Here is a 17280-nt window from a genome sequence, read left to right as displayed (position 1 = left end):
AACGTGTAAACGCATACAGCCTACAAATGCAATGGCGACCACTAATGTGCGCTGGAAGTGCATTGCTGTGAATTAATAGCAGCAACAACAAAAACAACAACAACCCAACCAAAGCAACGAAAAACACACAAGTGAAAAAAATAAGCCGCATAATAATCGCAACAACAAAAATGCAATAATGCTGTAAAACATCGGCAACAAAAACACAAAAATAGAAATGACAAAGAACACGGCAAAGCAACAACATATCAAACGTGCTGGCGGCGGGCGACGGGCACCGGGCGGCCGACAATTGCTGCCATATTGCAGTGGAAGTCACTCAGCCAGCCAGGGAGCCACTCAGGCAGTCAACAATAATAGCAACATCACCGCTAACCAACAACAATTGCAATAACCATTAGACAACATCAACAACAACATGAACAACAAAACTAATAATAATAACAGCAACAACAGCAGCGCCAGCAACGCAAATTAGAGTTTTTCCCCATTCGTTTGTTTTTGTTTTTGTATTTTTGTGCAGTTTTCTGCTTTTTGTTTTGCTTTTCGCCGTTTTGTTTTTGCTCTGTGTTTTTCTTCTAACTAATATCCGTCCTTGGCTGGTGTGTTCAACTTTGTCCTACTTATTTTCATTTGTTGGCTCTAAACTCGGTGCCTCATAGTTGCATGCGCGCACACCAGCACCAACACCAACACCGGTACCAACAACGGCAACAGTAACAGCAACAACAGCGACAGCAAGAGGAAAACAACAATACCAGCTCATGCAAGCATGCGAATAAAGATACTAAAACCAATACAAACACACACACATACAAACCAATACATACACATGTCGTCGCACCAAAACAATCACATGAACAATCGCATTCATTCGCACTCATCGCCTGGCTGGCAGTTGGCAGCTGGCAGCAAACAGACGACGGGTCCGGTGGGTGGTGGTCGGCGGCCCGATGACACAGTTGCATGCAGGCGAATCGGCGAATTCGCGAACACAACAGAAAATGCAACACAAATACAGACGCGACCAAAAACACTCACACACACACATACACATACAACTGCTTGCATATATGGTTGGTGGTGGTGGCTGATGCCGGTGCGCGCACCGAAAAGCAAATACAGACACAAAGCGAAGCGAAAACGAGGCGGCAGACACAAACGCAAATAGTGAAGCGGCTCAGCAATGCAAAGCGATGCGTTCCGAAGCAGTGGCTGTGTAGCATTGTGTGGTCACGGTGCTGTTAGGGCGGTGGGGCAGTGGGCCCCCACACACACACACACACACACATCCACATATGCACGCACCACTTTTGCTAAGAACACACGCAAATTCACGCAAAACTAATCGATGCAAAGTGTGCATGCAGCGAGCTGCGTATGTGTGTGTGTGTTATAAAGCGACCCATCAACCGATCAACCAAGCGACGCACCGACAAAGCGCAAAAATGATCAGCAGCAAGCGGTGGTCGCATAGCTGGGCGGGTGAACGGCTGGCCAATCGAGTTAGTTGTTCGCGCAGATAAGATACGCAGATGCGTTGCAATTTAGGAACAACTATTTGCCACGGCGATAAAAACAACAACAATGACGTTAGATTATAGCGAAATACAAAGAAATAAAAAGTAGAATTGAAGCATTAAACGCAATTGAAATTGTGATAGAAGCTTATGCGTGTACATACAAGTATATTGGTCTCGGTGTAGACTGTATCCCATATAGTTGGAGATTTCCGTAGAAATATAGATGATTGTAGAATTTCTGCACTTTTTAATATTTCACTATTTTTTTTTATATGTTTTGTATGAAATGTAAAAGTATAAATATGTGTGCGAGGTATCAAAATAAGTACTTAATAAATCTTTTCTTAATATATTTAGTATATTTAGGGTGTATGGTTTGATCAATTGCAGGAATAAATCAGTTTAGTTTTGCGTATGCACTTCGTTTTTAAGGTTATAAAGAAGATTCCAAAAAACATAATTTCTGGAGCTTTAAGTAAAGAAAGTTCATACTAGGTTCAAAAAGACTTTAAGAGGATTAGTAGCAGCACATTTTTATCAGCTCGCTACGATTAAAAATATATGCTTATATTTAACTTTAAGCTTCGTTTTATTTTTAGCAATAATATAGTCGGCTGCAGGTTTTAAGTCGCTTCGAAGAATCCACAAATTAATTTCTATTATAATAAAATGGTTTAAAAGGAGCTTTATCTTGATTGACAGTTATATGCTATACTGGTCTGATCTGAAGAATTAATAATTTCGGAGACTATACCGTTGCTTTGAATAATAACGCATTTAAATTTCGTGATAATATCTCCTGAAATACAAAAAGCTTTCCTACCAAATGCTTATGCTATAGTGGTCCGATCTAAGCAATATATTTCTTGTCAAAAAAACAAGTTTTCTGTAGAAGGACTTGATTAGGATCGATCAGTTTGTATGGCATGGTATGGTTTGTATTCTAAAGTAGTAAAATATCGGCGGTTCCATCAAATAAATAACTTCGTGGGTAGAAAGGGGCATCTGCAAAATTTCCGAGCGGTATTTTAAAAACTGAGGGAACAGACGGGCAGGTAGACAGACGGGCATTCTAATCGACAGGGTCTCCAACGTTTTCGAGGATGTTCAATATATATATATATACAAATTACATACTTTACGCAATTATCTTACTAAATATTATTGATTCATGCGTTTTTATGAATCGATAATATTTAGTGAAAACAATAATAAATGTTCAGCCGCATTTATCTTCAAATGTTTAGAAAACACATTTTAATTTATGTTTTAAAAGTGAATGTAAATATGCATCAGTGTAAAACAATAGATATACACACACATATGTGTGCGCATAAATGTTTTCATAATATGCTTGCTAGTTGGTGGTCTTCGCTTATCGTTCGCACTGCCCACCGGGGCGTATGAGCACTTTGCGCGTAAGCATGCATGTATGTGTGCATTTTTGTGTATTTGTAAGCGCAACGAGTTATTTTGCGTTCACGCACATTTCAACGTATGTACATATGTATATGTATATGTATATAAATATTTATGCGACTACATGGCGATGCGTTTTTTCGACATTATTCGCCGTCGCTGTTGTCTTCATTAATGCGGCTCGCGCTTGCAGTTTTTCAAATAAAGTTAGATCGATGATGGATGATTGCCAGAAATATTCGAGGCGGGCGGTTGCGGATATACTTGAAGCGCGAGCGCGCGAGTTAATTGGAAATGAATACAAAAAACACAAAAAAAAACAAATATATAAAAAACAAAAAAATGTAATAAATAAGTGTAAAACAAGTAAAAACGCATGGCGAATAGATAAAGAATAAGCATAAAGCTATGTATTTATATGTGTGTGAGCAAATATTTGCCACTTACAAGTGTTGGTCGTACCCTGTGCCTATTGCAAGCTGAGCTAATGTGCGTGTGTGTGCTTGATTGTACGTACTCACTCAATTTGTTAATGCGATTCTGGTTTTGCACTTTTGTGCATTGCGTGCGTAGTTTTGCAATAGCAGCAATTTTTCCATTTTTAACTTGTTCACACTTTTGTACATATTGACACAGAGCCATAATATGTACATGTTTGTGTATGTGTATGTATGTATGTACCTCTGTAGCTTGCAGTATAAGTACAATATATACTAATATATATATATTTTGCGTTTGTAATTTAATTATACTCATTAGAGTTAAACAATGCAAACGAATGAGGTTTTCTAAAAAGAATAACATATGTTAGTTGTTGTAAAATACAACTGATTACATATTTCCAAGTAAAATAGCATTTTTTAGTTTTGTTTAAACATTTTCTTACTGCATTTGAAGTCAGCGAGTTTCCTCGGTAACAAAGAGCAGACCACAAATGTGTTGAATAAATAATTACTGGTAAGGAAACCATGCGAATTATTTTGTAGCAGTTCTTTATAGGTTTAAGTGTTTAAAATTTTGGGAGCCTATTATATTAAGATAAAAAATTCTTATAAATACGCTTATATCTTGGAAAAAATAAAAATAAAACAACTTTTCATAGAATATTTTCAATTTTTGTATGGACATATGTACAATATACTACAAAACGAAAAATCGATTATTCAAAATTTTTAAGTGGATATAACCGTTGAAAGTGCGACCTATGAAATAAGTCACACGAAAGAATCCGTCTTATGAGTTGAATACACTAGATTGTTCAGCTGCTAACTATCTGTCCATATCTACCGAAACGTCATACATCTTATAATACTCATCTACTTTAATGGATCATGAACTCATTACATAAAATTTGCAAGAAACTAACACACAATGATCAAAGCACAAAGCAAAAGCTTGCCCCTTAAATCGCTAGTTCTTCTGGTTATAATCGAAAATATGTATGAAAATCGTCGCCTTTATGTAAAATAATTAATTGGCAACGTCGATACACATCTCAGGAAGAAACATATGGACTTTAATTTAATAGCTTTCAACATGTTATATAGAGTATTTGCATGATTGAGTAGAATATTTTCTGATTACTGTTGGGCAAGCAAAAAAAAAAAAAGGTATCTTAATAGTTCTAAGGCTTATGTAGGCTCTTATTAATTTTCCCTTCTAGCATCGTAAAATAATTTTTAGAGTTATGACCATACAATGATGCTTTATACACAGCCTCTATAAAAGTTTCATAATAAACAACACAAAGGAATGCAAAAGCTTCCTAAATATTGAATATTTTAATTTTTTTTATGGAAAATAAACGAATATTTTAGACTGAATCACAAATAATACCAAATCAGAGAGGCAATGACCAACGATATTAGATTAATATTTGAACTTTGCGGCGACCCCGCCGGCAGTAAACGTTTCAGCTACACGCAGCAAAAGAAACTGTGTAGAAATTGTAACTAACAGCAACTACAACGGCAACAAGCGTACATAAATATATAGTATACTTGTAAGCCACAATACCTTTTAGCGTAACAAGCCATAATGCTGATGCAAATGCATATAAATATATATATACATGCATACAAAGATATCTGTAGTAGTATGCATATACTCACATACTTAATGACGAATCTTTACATGATTAGTGAAGCCAAAGCACAGCGCAGCATTCAAATAAATCACCCATAAATCAATAAAAATCTCTTAAATGCTATACATACGGGCAGACGCTAGCACATACACATACACACGCACACGTGCGCAGTGGAAGTGTACAAGCATACTCACATATGTATATATGTACATAAAAAAATGGAATATATTTGTACAACTATTTCCACTGCTGGTTGAGTACAATGAACTTGGCAAATTACTCATACTGCAAAAGTAAAGTAAAAATAAATTTTTCCAATATTTGTACATGTGATACGCGTATATAAATATGTACATATATACCATATATCCACAAAAATACAATTCTGCATATATGCAAATAGGTTTGCTAGTGTACGCTGTACATAGCGTTGATCAAATATTTTGTATATGTAAGCTTAATAAGCCCTCTTAATCGCCAACAATCAAAAACTGTTAAGTAGTTTTTTGAACCCCATAATTCATTTCACAATTTCACTAAACGCCTAATCCCACTAATTTTGAGAAAACCCCATCCTGTGTGCCAACAAACGGGCGAAGAACCTTATTAAAATGCCATAAATAGAAAGAAATAAAGAAATTTACTGACGATTTGTGATGAGGTGAGTGAGAGCTCAAAACGTGGGAACAATGCCATCATCCGCGCTTAGCAGTTGGCGGTTAGCGGACGCGCGCGTGCTCATCCTCCACAAAGCGCTGATGTAATACGTGATCCATTGATTAGTGGCCCAGAGGGCATTTACACTGTTCGCACAACGTCATCCGCTTGAAATTTCACAACTGCGCCAACCTTACCCAACTACGGCCGGGCATGACAAGCTCAAGCGGCAGCGCTGGCTTGCGCTGAGGTGTGAGATGGCACGTATATAAAGTACCGTTGTTGCCAATTGAATTAAAGTAAGTGTTGGCAGGTTCGAACATACGTCACACGACGCTTTTTATTTATGGCGCTGTGTGGACATCCAAGTGAAGAAGATGAAGAAAGCGTAGAAGAGCGCAATTTATGTTTATACCGCTCTTATTAAGCATTCTTATTATTTACCCTCTCAAAAATATCGAATCGACGCTAAATTTCAATTTTGAATGCTTGCCTATGATATACAAATCTACCCGCTAGTTTGATTTTTATTTTTGTTTTGAGTTATCGGTTAGTGGACTGGCGATATGTCAGCCTGTCGGCGCATCACCTGCAAACGAGCAATAGAATGCTACAAACGCTCTTCTTCCGATTGCTCTTCTAATCATTATTCATCCAGCGTATACATTTATTTGGCATGAAATTAAAAAAAAAAATTTGTGCGTTGCTCAGCTGTTTGATCAACAAACGCTGCGCCGCGTCGTGCAGTCAGCCCATAACTGTGAATTTTGTAGACATAAATGTCGAACGCTGCCAAAATATGAGCGCAGCTGGGCTAGCAGCCGACTTCTAGGCGCGCAACGCGTGGAGCGTGTCGTCGCCTACAGTTGAAGCAAAAGCACACGTACCCACAGATACACACACATCCATATATATACATATGTGTGTATTGTATGCGCTCGTCACTCGGGTGAATGACCGCCGAAATTTAATTTTTGTCGATTTTAGACTTTTACTATGTTGACGTTGACGACGATTGCGGTGTCTTGCGCTTACACTCGACCGGCCCCTCACTGCTGTCACGCGCTCTGGGGCCTAAAAGCGTTCGCATGTTCGTTCGCTTGCTTATGGTTCGCCGATTCGCGTATCTCTTGGGTTTTGTACTGTGTGCCTGCTTTTCCATACACACTCACGAATACACCACGCACTGTTGATAGGGCGATGGCGAGAGCGAGAAATTTACGCACTCGCGTGAAAGCACAGGCATTGTCAGTTTGTTTGTGCGTATTCACTTATCAGCCCACAGTTACTTATTTTTTATTTAATCATCTACATTTGCATACATATATAATGTGTATATATGGGAGAAGTATAATGTTTACATATGATTTTTTTTTACCATATACAATAGCTGCACGCACTGCAGAATGCCTCTTGGGATTATTTCGGCAGTGGTCTCTTGCGCTCTCAAGTATCCACGCACTCAACGCATTCCCGCTCACACAGTGGGTAAGAAAGCTATTTGTTTAACTTTTTGCTTTGAAATAAATTTTAATATATAATGCTTTGAAAGAAAACTGTTTTCTTTTTATTATTTTCGTTCGATAGGTAATGCCTTTTAAAATCAGAAGCTAATATTTTAAATTCACAACTCAAATATATTTTTAATTTTTAAAACTTTTCTTCAAAATCAAAACAATCACAAAATTGGCAAAGTACGGTTTAAAGGTAATTATTGAACAAATTGTTTTATACAACATACAGTGTTAGATAAAAATATATCCTCGAAGATGTCTTAGTAGAAATTTTGACTTTTGAAAGTGTTGCAGAAATAAATTGTTTAAAAAATTCCACCAAGCAGGAACGCTTTTAGCACTTTTTCATAAACAATTTCTAAATTTTTCACACTGCAATTTATTTGCTCTCGGCAACCCTTTCTCTCACGCGCTTTGGAACTAACTCTCACCACTTACGATCGTCGATTAATTACTTTTCTACTTACGCAGCAAGTGAGAGCGTTTCATTTTACTTCACGCTGAACTTTTTTTTCATTGTCTTTTCACACGCCGACTCGAGCCCCGAAATACCAGCAACCCGCAATTGTACGTTTGTGTTGTGGGGACTGCTGTCAAAAAGTGCGTTGCTGTCGCAATGGTCGTTGCTGTTGCTAGCACTTTTCGAAGTTTGCTCAGTAATTTTTTCTGCGTTTCGTTTGGACAATTTTTTATGCTTGCATGTGTGTGTGTGCGTGTGTTTGTGAACGCGCTTCAACAGCACAGCGTCGTCAACATATTTCTCTTTGTCGAAAGCTGGCGGCGGCAGCGGGTGGCGTCGTCATTTCGGCGATTTGGAGAAATTTCTTCCCAAAATTTATATTTATGGACATTTTTTGGGCTTTCTTTTTACCACCACAAACACACGCATGTAAATACGAGTGCGCTGAGCGAACGCGTTGAGCCAGCAGAGTGGAGTGAGTGTTGATGGTTGCGTGTGCAAGCGCGTTTCACCAATACACCGTACAACAATACAACACGCATAGAAAACTGTAAAAACGCGAGCGCGCGCTGTTGCCGACTGGAGTGCAGTGGAATGAGGGGCGACCAAGTAAATTTGGAATGGAATGGAGGGGGCGGTCACAAGAGGTTAGCTGCTGGCTCTAGCTGGTGAGTGCAGGGCTTACGTGCATTCTCGTGGTTAGCTTCTACTGCTGTGTTTTTTTTTCCGTTTGCGTTTGTTGTTTCTGTGGCGATTTTGAGGTAGATAAGGCAAGCGAACGAAAGCAAAAAGGCGAAGCGTTATTTGAGGAGGCGCAATAGGAGGCAGACAGTGGCGCGGCGGCAGACTGCGTGCGTTGCCTGACAAGCGGTCGACGGGCAAACGCACCGCCAACAATAATAATAATACCCGAAAATACGGCAACGAATCAGCGATTATAATTTTCGTTGCTTTGGTTGATACATGTATACACACATGCACGTGTATACAAGTATGTAGGTATGTATATATTTCGTTTGAGCCAACGCTTGTGTTTCCGTATGCAAACAATACAGTTAAAGTCCGCTAATGGCAACAAAAAAGGCTGGTGGGGGTGGAGTTGGATGTCGTTTTTGTGTTGGCTCTGATGATACTGGTGTGTGTGACTGTGTGTTATGCAAATGTTTGTGTGCGAGTGTGTGTGTTGGTGTCGATTACGCTGAGGTTATTGCCACTAAATACAGTTAACTTCGCTTCTAATTACTAACATTTCTTTATTTCTCCTCTCTCCATTCTGTTAAGCAGCAAGAAAGTAACAACGCCTCCCCACTCTCTGTTGTAGCGGTACTTTCGTTTTCCCGTTTCACACACCTAAGCAAAGCGCCAAGAAGCGCTTAACCTTTTAATGAGCAACCAACAGACGAATTTTTTACATAATCTCTATTATGTCTGATTGTATGGACCCAAACAGAAAATCCAAAAATTTAGTAATACATATATAAAATATAACTGCTTTTGATGTCTCTAATTCCAGCATTATTGTTTTGCATAAGAATTGAGTGAATTCGCCTCTAACCCCTCGCGCTCCCTATTTTCATGAGTGAGTGGTTGTTCGCAGATTAAAAGTCAAGTAGTTATTATCTGCAAAATACCAACTACAATAAACAATAAAAGAAACAATTGTCACATCACACATACATACACATACATATGTACGTATGTATATACAAGTATGTACTAACATATGCTAATATTGAAACTACTGAATAGTTATTTCTGGTTTTAAAAGCGCAAAAGTAATTTTTGCGTTTTAAAAATATACATATAATTCCATAAAATTCATTTATAAATATATATGTATGTATACATATAAAGAGGAATTAGAGTTTTTAATATCTTTATTAATTGAATGCATAATATCTCAAGTATGTTGTCTCAAAATTAAAGTCGATTAGAGCAAAATTGACGAGGGTACGAGTATTTTAATACTTGTCTTATGAATGTCTTACGTCAGATTTCAAAACTTTAAAATGATTTCCTCACAACTCAACTCCCGTATATTTAAGTCGGTGCCCCTCATAACTTCAAAACTACTGCACCGATAGGAAATGTTGGATCGTTTTTTTAAACTTGTTAATATTTTCCATTTTACAATAAAAAACCGATTTTTGTTGCAAAAAACCGGCGGTTTTTCATTCAAAGTATTCCTAAAAAGTAAAAAAATTCGAAGAACCCCCAGTCTTACCTAGGCAAAATGATTTTCTAAAGATATAACTTTGATTTTTTGATTTCACATGATTCAGCACCAAGATATGAAAGGCACTGCAATTCAGTTTTACTGAGTCGCTCTCGATTAATTGCTGCAATTGCCCTATTTTTTAATATTTTGCCATGAAAATATAAAATCCGTAAAAAAAATTTCCTAGATTATTACAATATACTTATTTATATTCGTATGAAGTTTGATCTCCTTAATTCAGTTAGTGTGTGTTTGGTAGCTGTTTGTTTACGACTAGAAAAGTTTGACTGCTCTTTTTTACCATTGAAAAAAAAAAATTTAACAATGAGCGTGCTTGAAATTTTGTGCGTTTTAGTGGAATCACGGGTACCGAATTATCGAAATTGTTGCAGAAGTGTTTTGAAAACTGGATTAAACGTTGACGTGCTTGTATAGGCTCAAGGCCCTATTTTGAATACGATATTAAATTTTTTTTTCAGTCCGTTTCAAATTTGAAGAAATGGTATATTATTACAGGTTAGAGATAGAAACTGAATAATGGAATAAATTGGCATTATCTCGAATAATACATTTTCCTAATTATGATATACACATTTGTGTATAATATCCATATCTATGAATAAAAGTAAAAAAAAACTTTGATTGTTAGTTTTTTGTGATCTGGCATCACTCAATCAAATCAACTGTTAATCCGCAGCAACTATTCATGCATAACGGAAATTTTGTAATTTCTTTACTTGTTAACGATGGTTTTATGGTATTTCTATTTTTGCGGAATTTGTGCAATTTAAAGCATTAACGTCATCCTGACATTTCGGCGCTTTCATTTTTTTGCTTTGTTTTCACTTTCTCACACTTTAATGGTTATATATTGGTGTTTTGTAATTTTAGCCGAAATTGCTATGCAGTAACTAAATGTAGCATGTGTCTTGCTATATTTATGTATATATGTATGGTATATGTGTATGAATGTGTGTATATATGTATTAATGCATATGCGTGTTTATTTATCCGTAAATGATGGTTATTTAAATTAAGGTAAAAAAAATGCAAACATCTTACAAGACATTCCATACATACAAACATGTGCATGTGATTTTTGTTAACGTAAATATTTGATGGCGGATTTCAAATTAGGCAAGATTATTTTTTTTACTCTTTTATGAGATTTTAATGATGTTTCAGATAATATTCAACGACCCATTTCAAATTTATTTGCGATTTTGTATTAGTTTTGAATAAAATTAAAATTGTGCGTATAGTTAATTTAAGCAGTTGTATTAAAATATGTTGGAAATGTTAAACCATAGAAAGGAAAACCGTTAACTTCACCTGAACCTTAGCTATAATAACCTTCATAGGTGCATTTCTTATATATAACTAAAAGAGCATACAAATATCAGCTATATGTATACTATAGTAATCCGATATGAAAAAAATATTCGGAGCTTATAGCTTTGGCTTGGAAAGTAAACTATGTCAAATTTTGTGCTTATATCTTCTCAAATAAAAAAAATTTTCATACAAGAACTTGATTTTGATGGATTTGTTTGTATGGCAGCTATATCATATAGTGAACCGATATCGACAGTTCCGACACTTCTTGTATACATATACAGATGAATATGGCTAAATCGCCTCATTTAATTCTTATAGTCTTTATATACATATATACATATATATTTATACTTTATACGGACATTCACTTTTTTGTTAGTAACTGTCTGCTCTCGGCAAGAAATATTAATTCTCTGAGACATTTTTTGTCAAGAAAGTGCTTCTAGTAAATGCTCCAGTCATTTACAGTGAATTTATTGCTTTTGGGGCTCTCTAGTTTTGGATAAAAATTGAGGACTCCTCAAGAACTAGAAAAAAATCCGGCGAAGGATCTTACAATCGCAATTTTTCTCGCTTTATAAGCATTTTTCACGTTCTCTGCAGGTCAAATATTAGTACTTGAAGACGGCTAAAAATTTACATTCAACATTAACCATTTGTGGCTAAGTTACTCCCAAATATGTTTCGTTAAATTTCGGGTTCTGTAAATTGAAAAATCTTGATCGACAAATTTGCCTAATTTCAAAAGAATTTAAATACTTACATACTTCTGTTAACACAAATTTACTTAAATTATTATATCACATAATTTCAAATTACCATTCAAAAGCTAAATTCTTGAGTGGACCTCAATCTCACGGTTACATTCGGTCTGGTGTGCATAACGAATTATGAAGTAATAAACAAGTTATTCAACTGATAAACTCAGCAAGCATTCAAACAAAATCAACACGGCTATCAGTTAGTCAATCACTTGGCCAACTCGCCAAATCAGTACACACACACGCACACACATTAACAGACTTGCATTCAAATGCTCGCAACCTGCGTGGTTAATACACACACAAACATGCACATAACAGCCGAAGCTTGCAAGCATGAATGTGAATATGTAAGGCACTCAGTCAGTCAGTTGGTTGGCTGACTTAAAAACATACAAACGCACGAAAGTAAGTCAGTGAGCCGATGAACCAGTGCAGCAGCATTGCGGCAGCGAGTTAGTGAGTTATTTTGTTTAGTTAGTCATCTGACGATATTACTTCATACTTTTGCATTCATACTTTCATACTTTCATGCTTGCGGAATATAAACAAACGTGTGACACATAGATAAGTAGGTATGAGTGTATGTGTGCGCGCGCCAATATGCAATGCGACCAACGACCGACCACAAACACAATGCGGACCGCAGCGCAAAGAAAGGACGGTTGGACGGACAGACGGACGTACATATGTAGAAAGCGTCCATTGAATGCAGCGGTCGATGGTGGTGACGCCGCTGCGGAGGGAGATAGCAAAGCTGTGTCGTAATGCCATTTACGATTTCATGGGTTTCCCTTCAACTAAGCCAAAAGAGCAGCAAAACAGCAGCTCATAGGCAGCAGCAGCAACCAACAGCCAGTAGCAGCGATGAACAACGAAAACTGAAAATAAAAAGTCACAATAACAACAACTGCGGTAGTCGAGCATTCGTGGGCCATGGCGGCAGTGGCGGCAGCGACGACTTTCACTCTCATTATGCGGCGTTGGCTGCGTGCAAATGCTTGAATACATATGTACGCGTACAACAACAATTCATATGCAGGTTTGCTAGCTTTTTCGTGCGTTAATATGAAAGTGGCAAAAGCTTTCCTACAGCAAATGCACAGCACACATAATATAATATATTTTATCAACTAAATACTCGTACGTAAGCATATGCTCATGTGTGTATGTGTGTGTTTGTGTGACTGAAATGCGTTGGGTATCTGTATCACTACCGTCTGCTGGCTACAGTCTGTTTCCTTGTGTTTTGATTGTTCGCACTTTTGTATCTCGTTCCTTTTCTTATTATTTTGTCTTTTTAGCAGTTTTTTCTTTTTTATTTTCGTTTTTGTTGTTTTTATATTTATTTCTGTTTTTGTGGTTTTTTACTTATTTTTGTTGTTTTGTTTTTTGGCAACATCATCGACAATGTAATTATTATTTTGCTATCGTTGCTGACTTTTGCTGCGATCGCTTGACTGAGTGACTGAATGACTTGCTTGTAGTTTTTGACTTATTAAGTGTTCATATGTTTATTAAAAATTACGGTATGTATAAGCCAACATACACAAATAACATATGTGAATACCCAGAGATGTACATATATATAAGCAGGTACAATACTTTTACTTTCATTTGCTTTCGCACTAAATTTGGCTAATGAAAAGGTGAAAAAAAAATTTGAGTGAAAAGTAATTTCGAAAGTTAAAAATGCCCCATAGCCTCTCGCTGTGTGTAACTATTATTTAATTTGTAAAAATAAAAATAAAAAATAAGTATGTATTTAATTTATGGTCTTGAAATTGTAAGTTAGAGCTCATCCTCACTTTATTTTCTTTTTTTTCACTTTCATTTCTTGTCATAATATATCTATTTTTTGGTTAGTTTTAATTTTTATTAGCTAATTTCATTTAGTTTTAATATATATATATATTTTTTTTTTAAATTTAGTTGTAATAATTTTCAATAATACATTTTTTGTTTGTCTTAAAAATAGTTTTTTTTAAATTAATTTAATTTTTGTTTTGTATTTTTATATTTATTTTTATACATACATGTATATGTTTTGTTGTCTTTTGTTGTGCTTTGGAAATAATTATTTTTTTAAATAACAAATAAAATTTTCTAGATAATATATTTTAAATATGCCCGTTTTTATTTATTTTAATTGAACCTCGTAAAATATTGAGAAAAACCCACATTTTTTAAAATTTTTGGTTGGTTTCTTAATTTATTATTTGTTAAGAAACGTTTCTGGTTTATAATAACTTGTTTTGTGGGAATATGACTGAATGTTATAAAGTTCTCATATCTAGAACAGAGTTATTAAGTTTGCCACAAAGTTTGTAACACCCAGAACGAAACGTCGAAAACCTTATAAAATTTACATATGTACATATATGCAAATAATCAGTATGACGAGCTGGGTCGATTTAGCCATGCCTATCTGTATGTTTGTTCGTCCGTCTATGTACATATACGAAAACTAGTCCCTTAGCTTTTGAGATATTGATCTGAAATTGTGCACACGTTCTTTTCTCTCCAAGAAGCGGCTTGTATATGCTGCCATACAAACTGATCTGTCAAAATCAAGCACTTGAAAACTTTCTTAGTTGACAAGATATCTTAACAAAATTTGGCATGTATTAATGCCCAATACAGCGCTATAATCTCTGAACATATTAGTCTGATCCAAATACCATGACATATACTTGTATATAGCTGGAATACAAACTGACTGATCAAAATAAAGATAAGAGCTTTTCATACCCTTTCATGCTATAAAAAATGCGCCTGTCGAGTAATTTTCTCTTGTGTTTGATTAGTTTTAGTTGTCTTCGATTCGCCATTTCTCTGCTCGCTGACTTTGCGCACTACTTACTTGTCCAGAAAATTTTGATTTAAAACAAACAACAATAAAATAGAACATAATTAAGAGAATGAGTATGCGGATACCTTATTAAAGCGGTATAACCGGTATCTTCAATGCTATCAATTTGAGTTTTACGGAGTTTACAGAAGTTTTGCCATTGTGGATGGCTCTTATGACAAACTACTCTCAAAAATGACATAAACATTTTATTATTATTATTATTATTGATTTTTAAAACTGTTTATGGTAAATGTAGGGCTTAATATTAGGAGATTACTTAAATGTCTCTTATGGCGAAAATAAGAATTTCTTCATTAAAAAAAAGAAGCGCAACATTATAGTGCATGCGTCAGCTAATGTTTTAGCGCAGTGTTGCAACGCTTGACGAATAATACCATGTAAAAATAGGTAAAATCAGTTAATAACCCCGCTCACCTCTCAAACAGCATTTTTGTTTAAAATAACTTAAAGTCTGGCAACTCTACAAAACAGTAACATTGTAAATGTAAAATTTCTTCAGAAAATTACTAAGGCAAACTCTATTATTTGGTACCGCCCAAGCTAGCCCCTTACTCACAGGTTCATATATCAAAAGAAGTCTCAGAAATAACTTTCATTTGCCTAATTCCGTTAGTGTACTTCCTTCTGTCTCACAGCCTTTATAACCCACTTACACACATTTATACGCAAATATCCATACATGTGTGTACAGGTGCATGTGCAAGTGTGTATGTCGCTGAGTGCTGCCAATTGCAGTTTGGCACGCTACCCCCGTCAAACGCTCGCTCACCACTGCCCCTGTCGCTTCTAACCTTTGCTGTTTTTTTTTTACCTATTTTCACTAGTTTTCCCCATATCCTTTACGCTTACTTCTTTTTGCACTAGTACATATGTATGTATGTATATTATACATACTTGTATGTAATATTTTAGTGCTCCGTGTTTTTATATGCATCATGTTTGGTTTTATGTGAGAAATTGTGGTTTGCTTATTTTTACCTTTTATTGATCCGCTAGAGTTGTTGTGTCCCGGCGATTGTACGTTGCTTTGCCCTAAATTGTTCGCGTGTGCTTCCAGCTTGCATGTAACACTGCTCCACATGTCAAACATACGTTGCGTATACATTATAGTAATTTGTTGTTGTTGTTGTTGTTGGTAATGTTGCACGTCGTTTTAGTTGTGTTGAATGTTTGTTTGCTGTCTATCAATGTATGTTTGTATGTATGAGTGTGGGTTTATGTGTTTTCATGTAATGTTTAGTGCTGGTTGTTGTAATTATTATATGCTTTATTGTTTTTGTTATTACGAAACTTTCAGCTTCAATAGCTTGGCGCAAACTAACTAACCGTTTGTTGTTGTTATTATTGTTATTATTGTTGTAGGTGTGTTGGTATGTGAGCGAAGCTTTAATCTTTCTGCCAACCAGCTGCAATACATACAGACAGACAGACAGCCAACTGCTAGTAGCTTTTATGGTTGCTATGTATGTATGCTTGAATGTGTGTGTGTGTTATATTTTATTATTTATTGTAGTTTATTTTGGTTTTTATTTTTTCAATTATTTTATTTACACCTTTACTGTTGTTGTGGTTGCACTCGCGTTTGTTGTTGCTTGTTACCGCTTCCGTTTATTTTGCAACTTTTCTGTCGCGTTTTTAATTTTTTAATTTTCCTTTATTATTTGTGGGAATTTTATTAATTAACTTGACTGGTAGTTGTTTAATTTGAAAATTTTGCGCCGTGTGAAATCTTTTTCAAAAGCTTTCGTCCTCGTCTACGTGCCGTAGGCATTGTAGTCGTGCACATTTCGTTAAATTGTTTTTGTTGTTACTTTTTTTAATTAGGAAAACCGTTAATTTTGCCACAAATAATATGTTTTTGTTAATTATTTGCTTTATTGTTGCAAAAAATTTATTTCGAAGTTTTTTTGACGAAATTTTTTTTACAATTTTTACTCAGTTACACAATTATACTCGCAAGTAATTAACAATAATTAAGCATTAATAATATAATGTAATTTCCAAAATGTTGCATTACATTTTTCAATTATCAGCGTTTGTTTTACAACTACTTTTATACAAAAACTTTAACGGCTATGACTATGCTATGCTATGTTATATATGTATAATTTGAATAAATTGGTTTAATATATTTGTAATATTATTATTATATTAATTTTTTGCCAGGGGGGCCATTGCACTTCGGAGTTGTGTGTTATATGCTTGTAAATTAAAACTGTTTTAATGCTTTAAATTTTTTAAATTTTATTTCTATTTAACTTTTGTTTAATTTTTAAAAATTATTATTTTTTAATTTTTTTAGAATTTGAAAATTAATTTTTTGCAGTATTTGAAAATTATTTTTTTTTCAGGTTTTGAAAATTATTTTGTTATATTGCAGTATTTGAAAATTATTTTTTTTTTCAGGTTTTGAAAATTATTTTGTT

The 17280-nt window shown here is 35.2% G+C and overlaps 1 protein-coding gene across 3 annotated transcripts in view; it reads right to left on the bottom strand.

The window, feature by feature from the left end:
• The window catches only part of Hr3 (Hormone receptor 3), an 81572-nt gene that overhangs the window by 22494 nt on the left and 41798 nt on the right, over positions 1–17280 (bottom strand). Inside the window, exon 1 of one of the 3 annotated variants that reach the window (XM_070108252.1) lies at positions 15833–17174. The exons of the other annotated variants lie outside the window; for them this stretch is intronic. Coding sequence (XP_069964353.1) covers positions 15833–15959 — 127 coding nt within the window. The 5' untranslated portion in view covers positions 15960–17174. Of the gene's footprint in view, positions 1–15832; positions 17175–17280 lie in introns of those variants that run through there. 3 annotated transcript variants of the gene reach the window in all.

This window comes from Bactrocera oleae, chromosome 4 (assembly GCF_042242935.1).
Source record: "Bactrocera oleae isolate idBacOlea1 chromosome 4, idBacOlea1, whole genome shotgun sequence".
Taxonomy (NCBI): Eukaryota; Metazoa; Arthropoda; class Insecta; order Diptera; family Tephritidae; genus Bactrocera; species Bactrocera oleae.
Note: the sequence above shows the minus strand (reverse complement) of the source record. Positions and strands in the feature narration are given on the sequence as shown.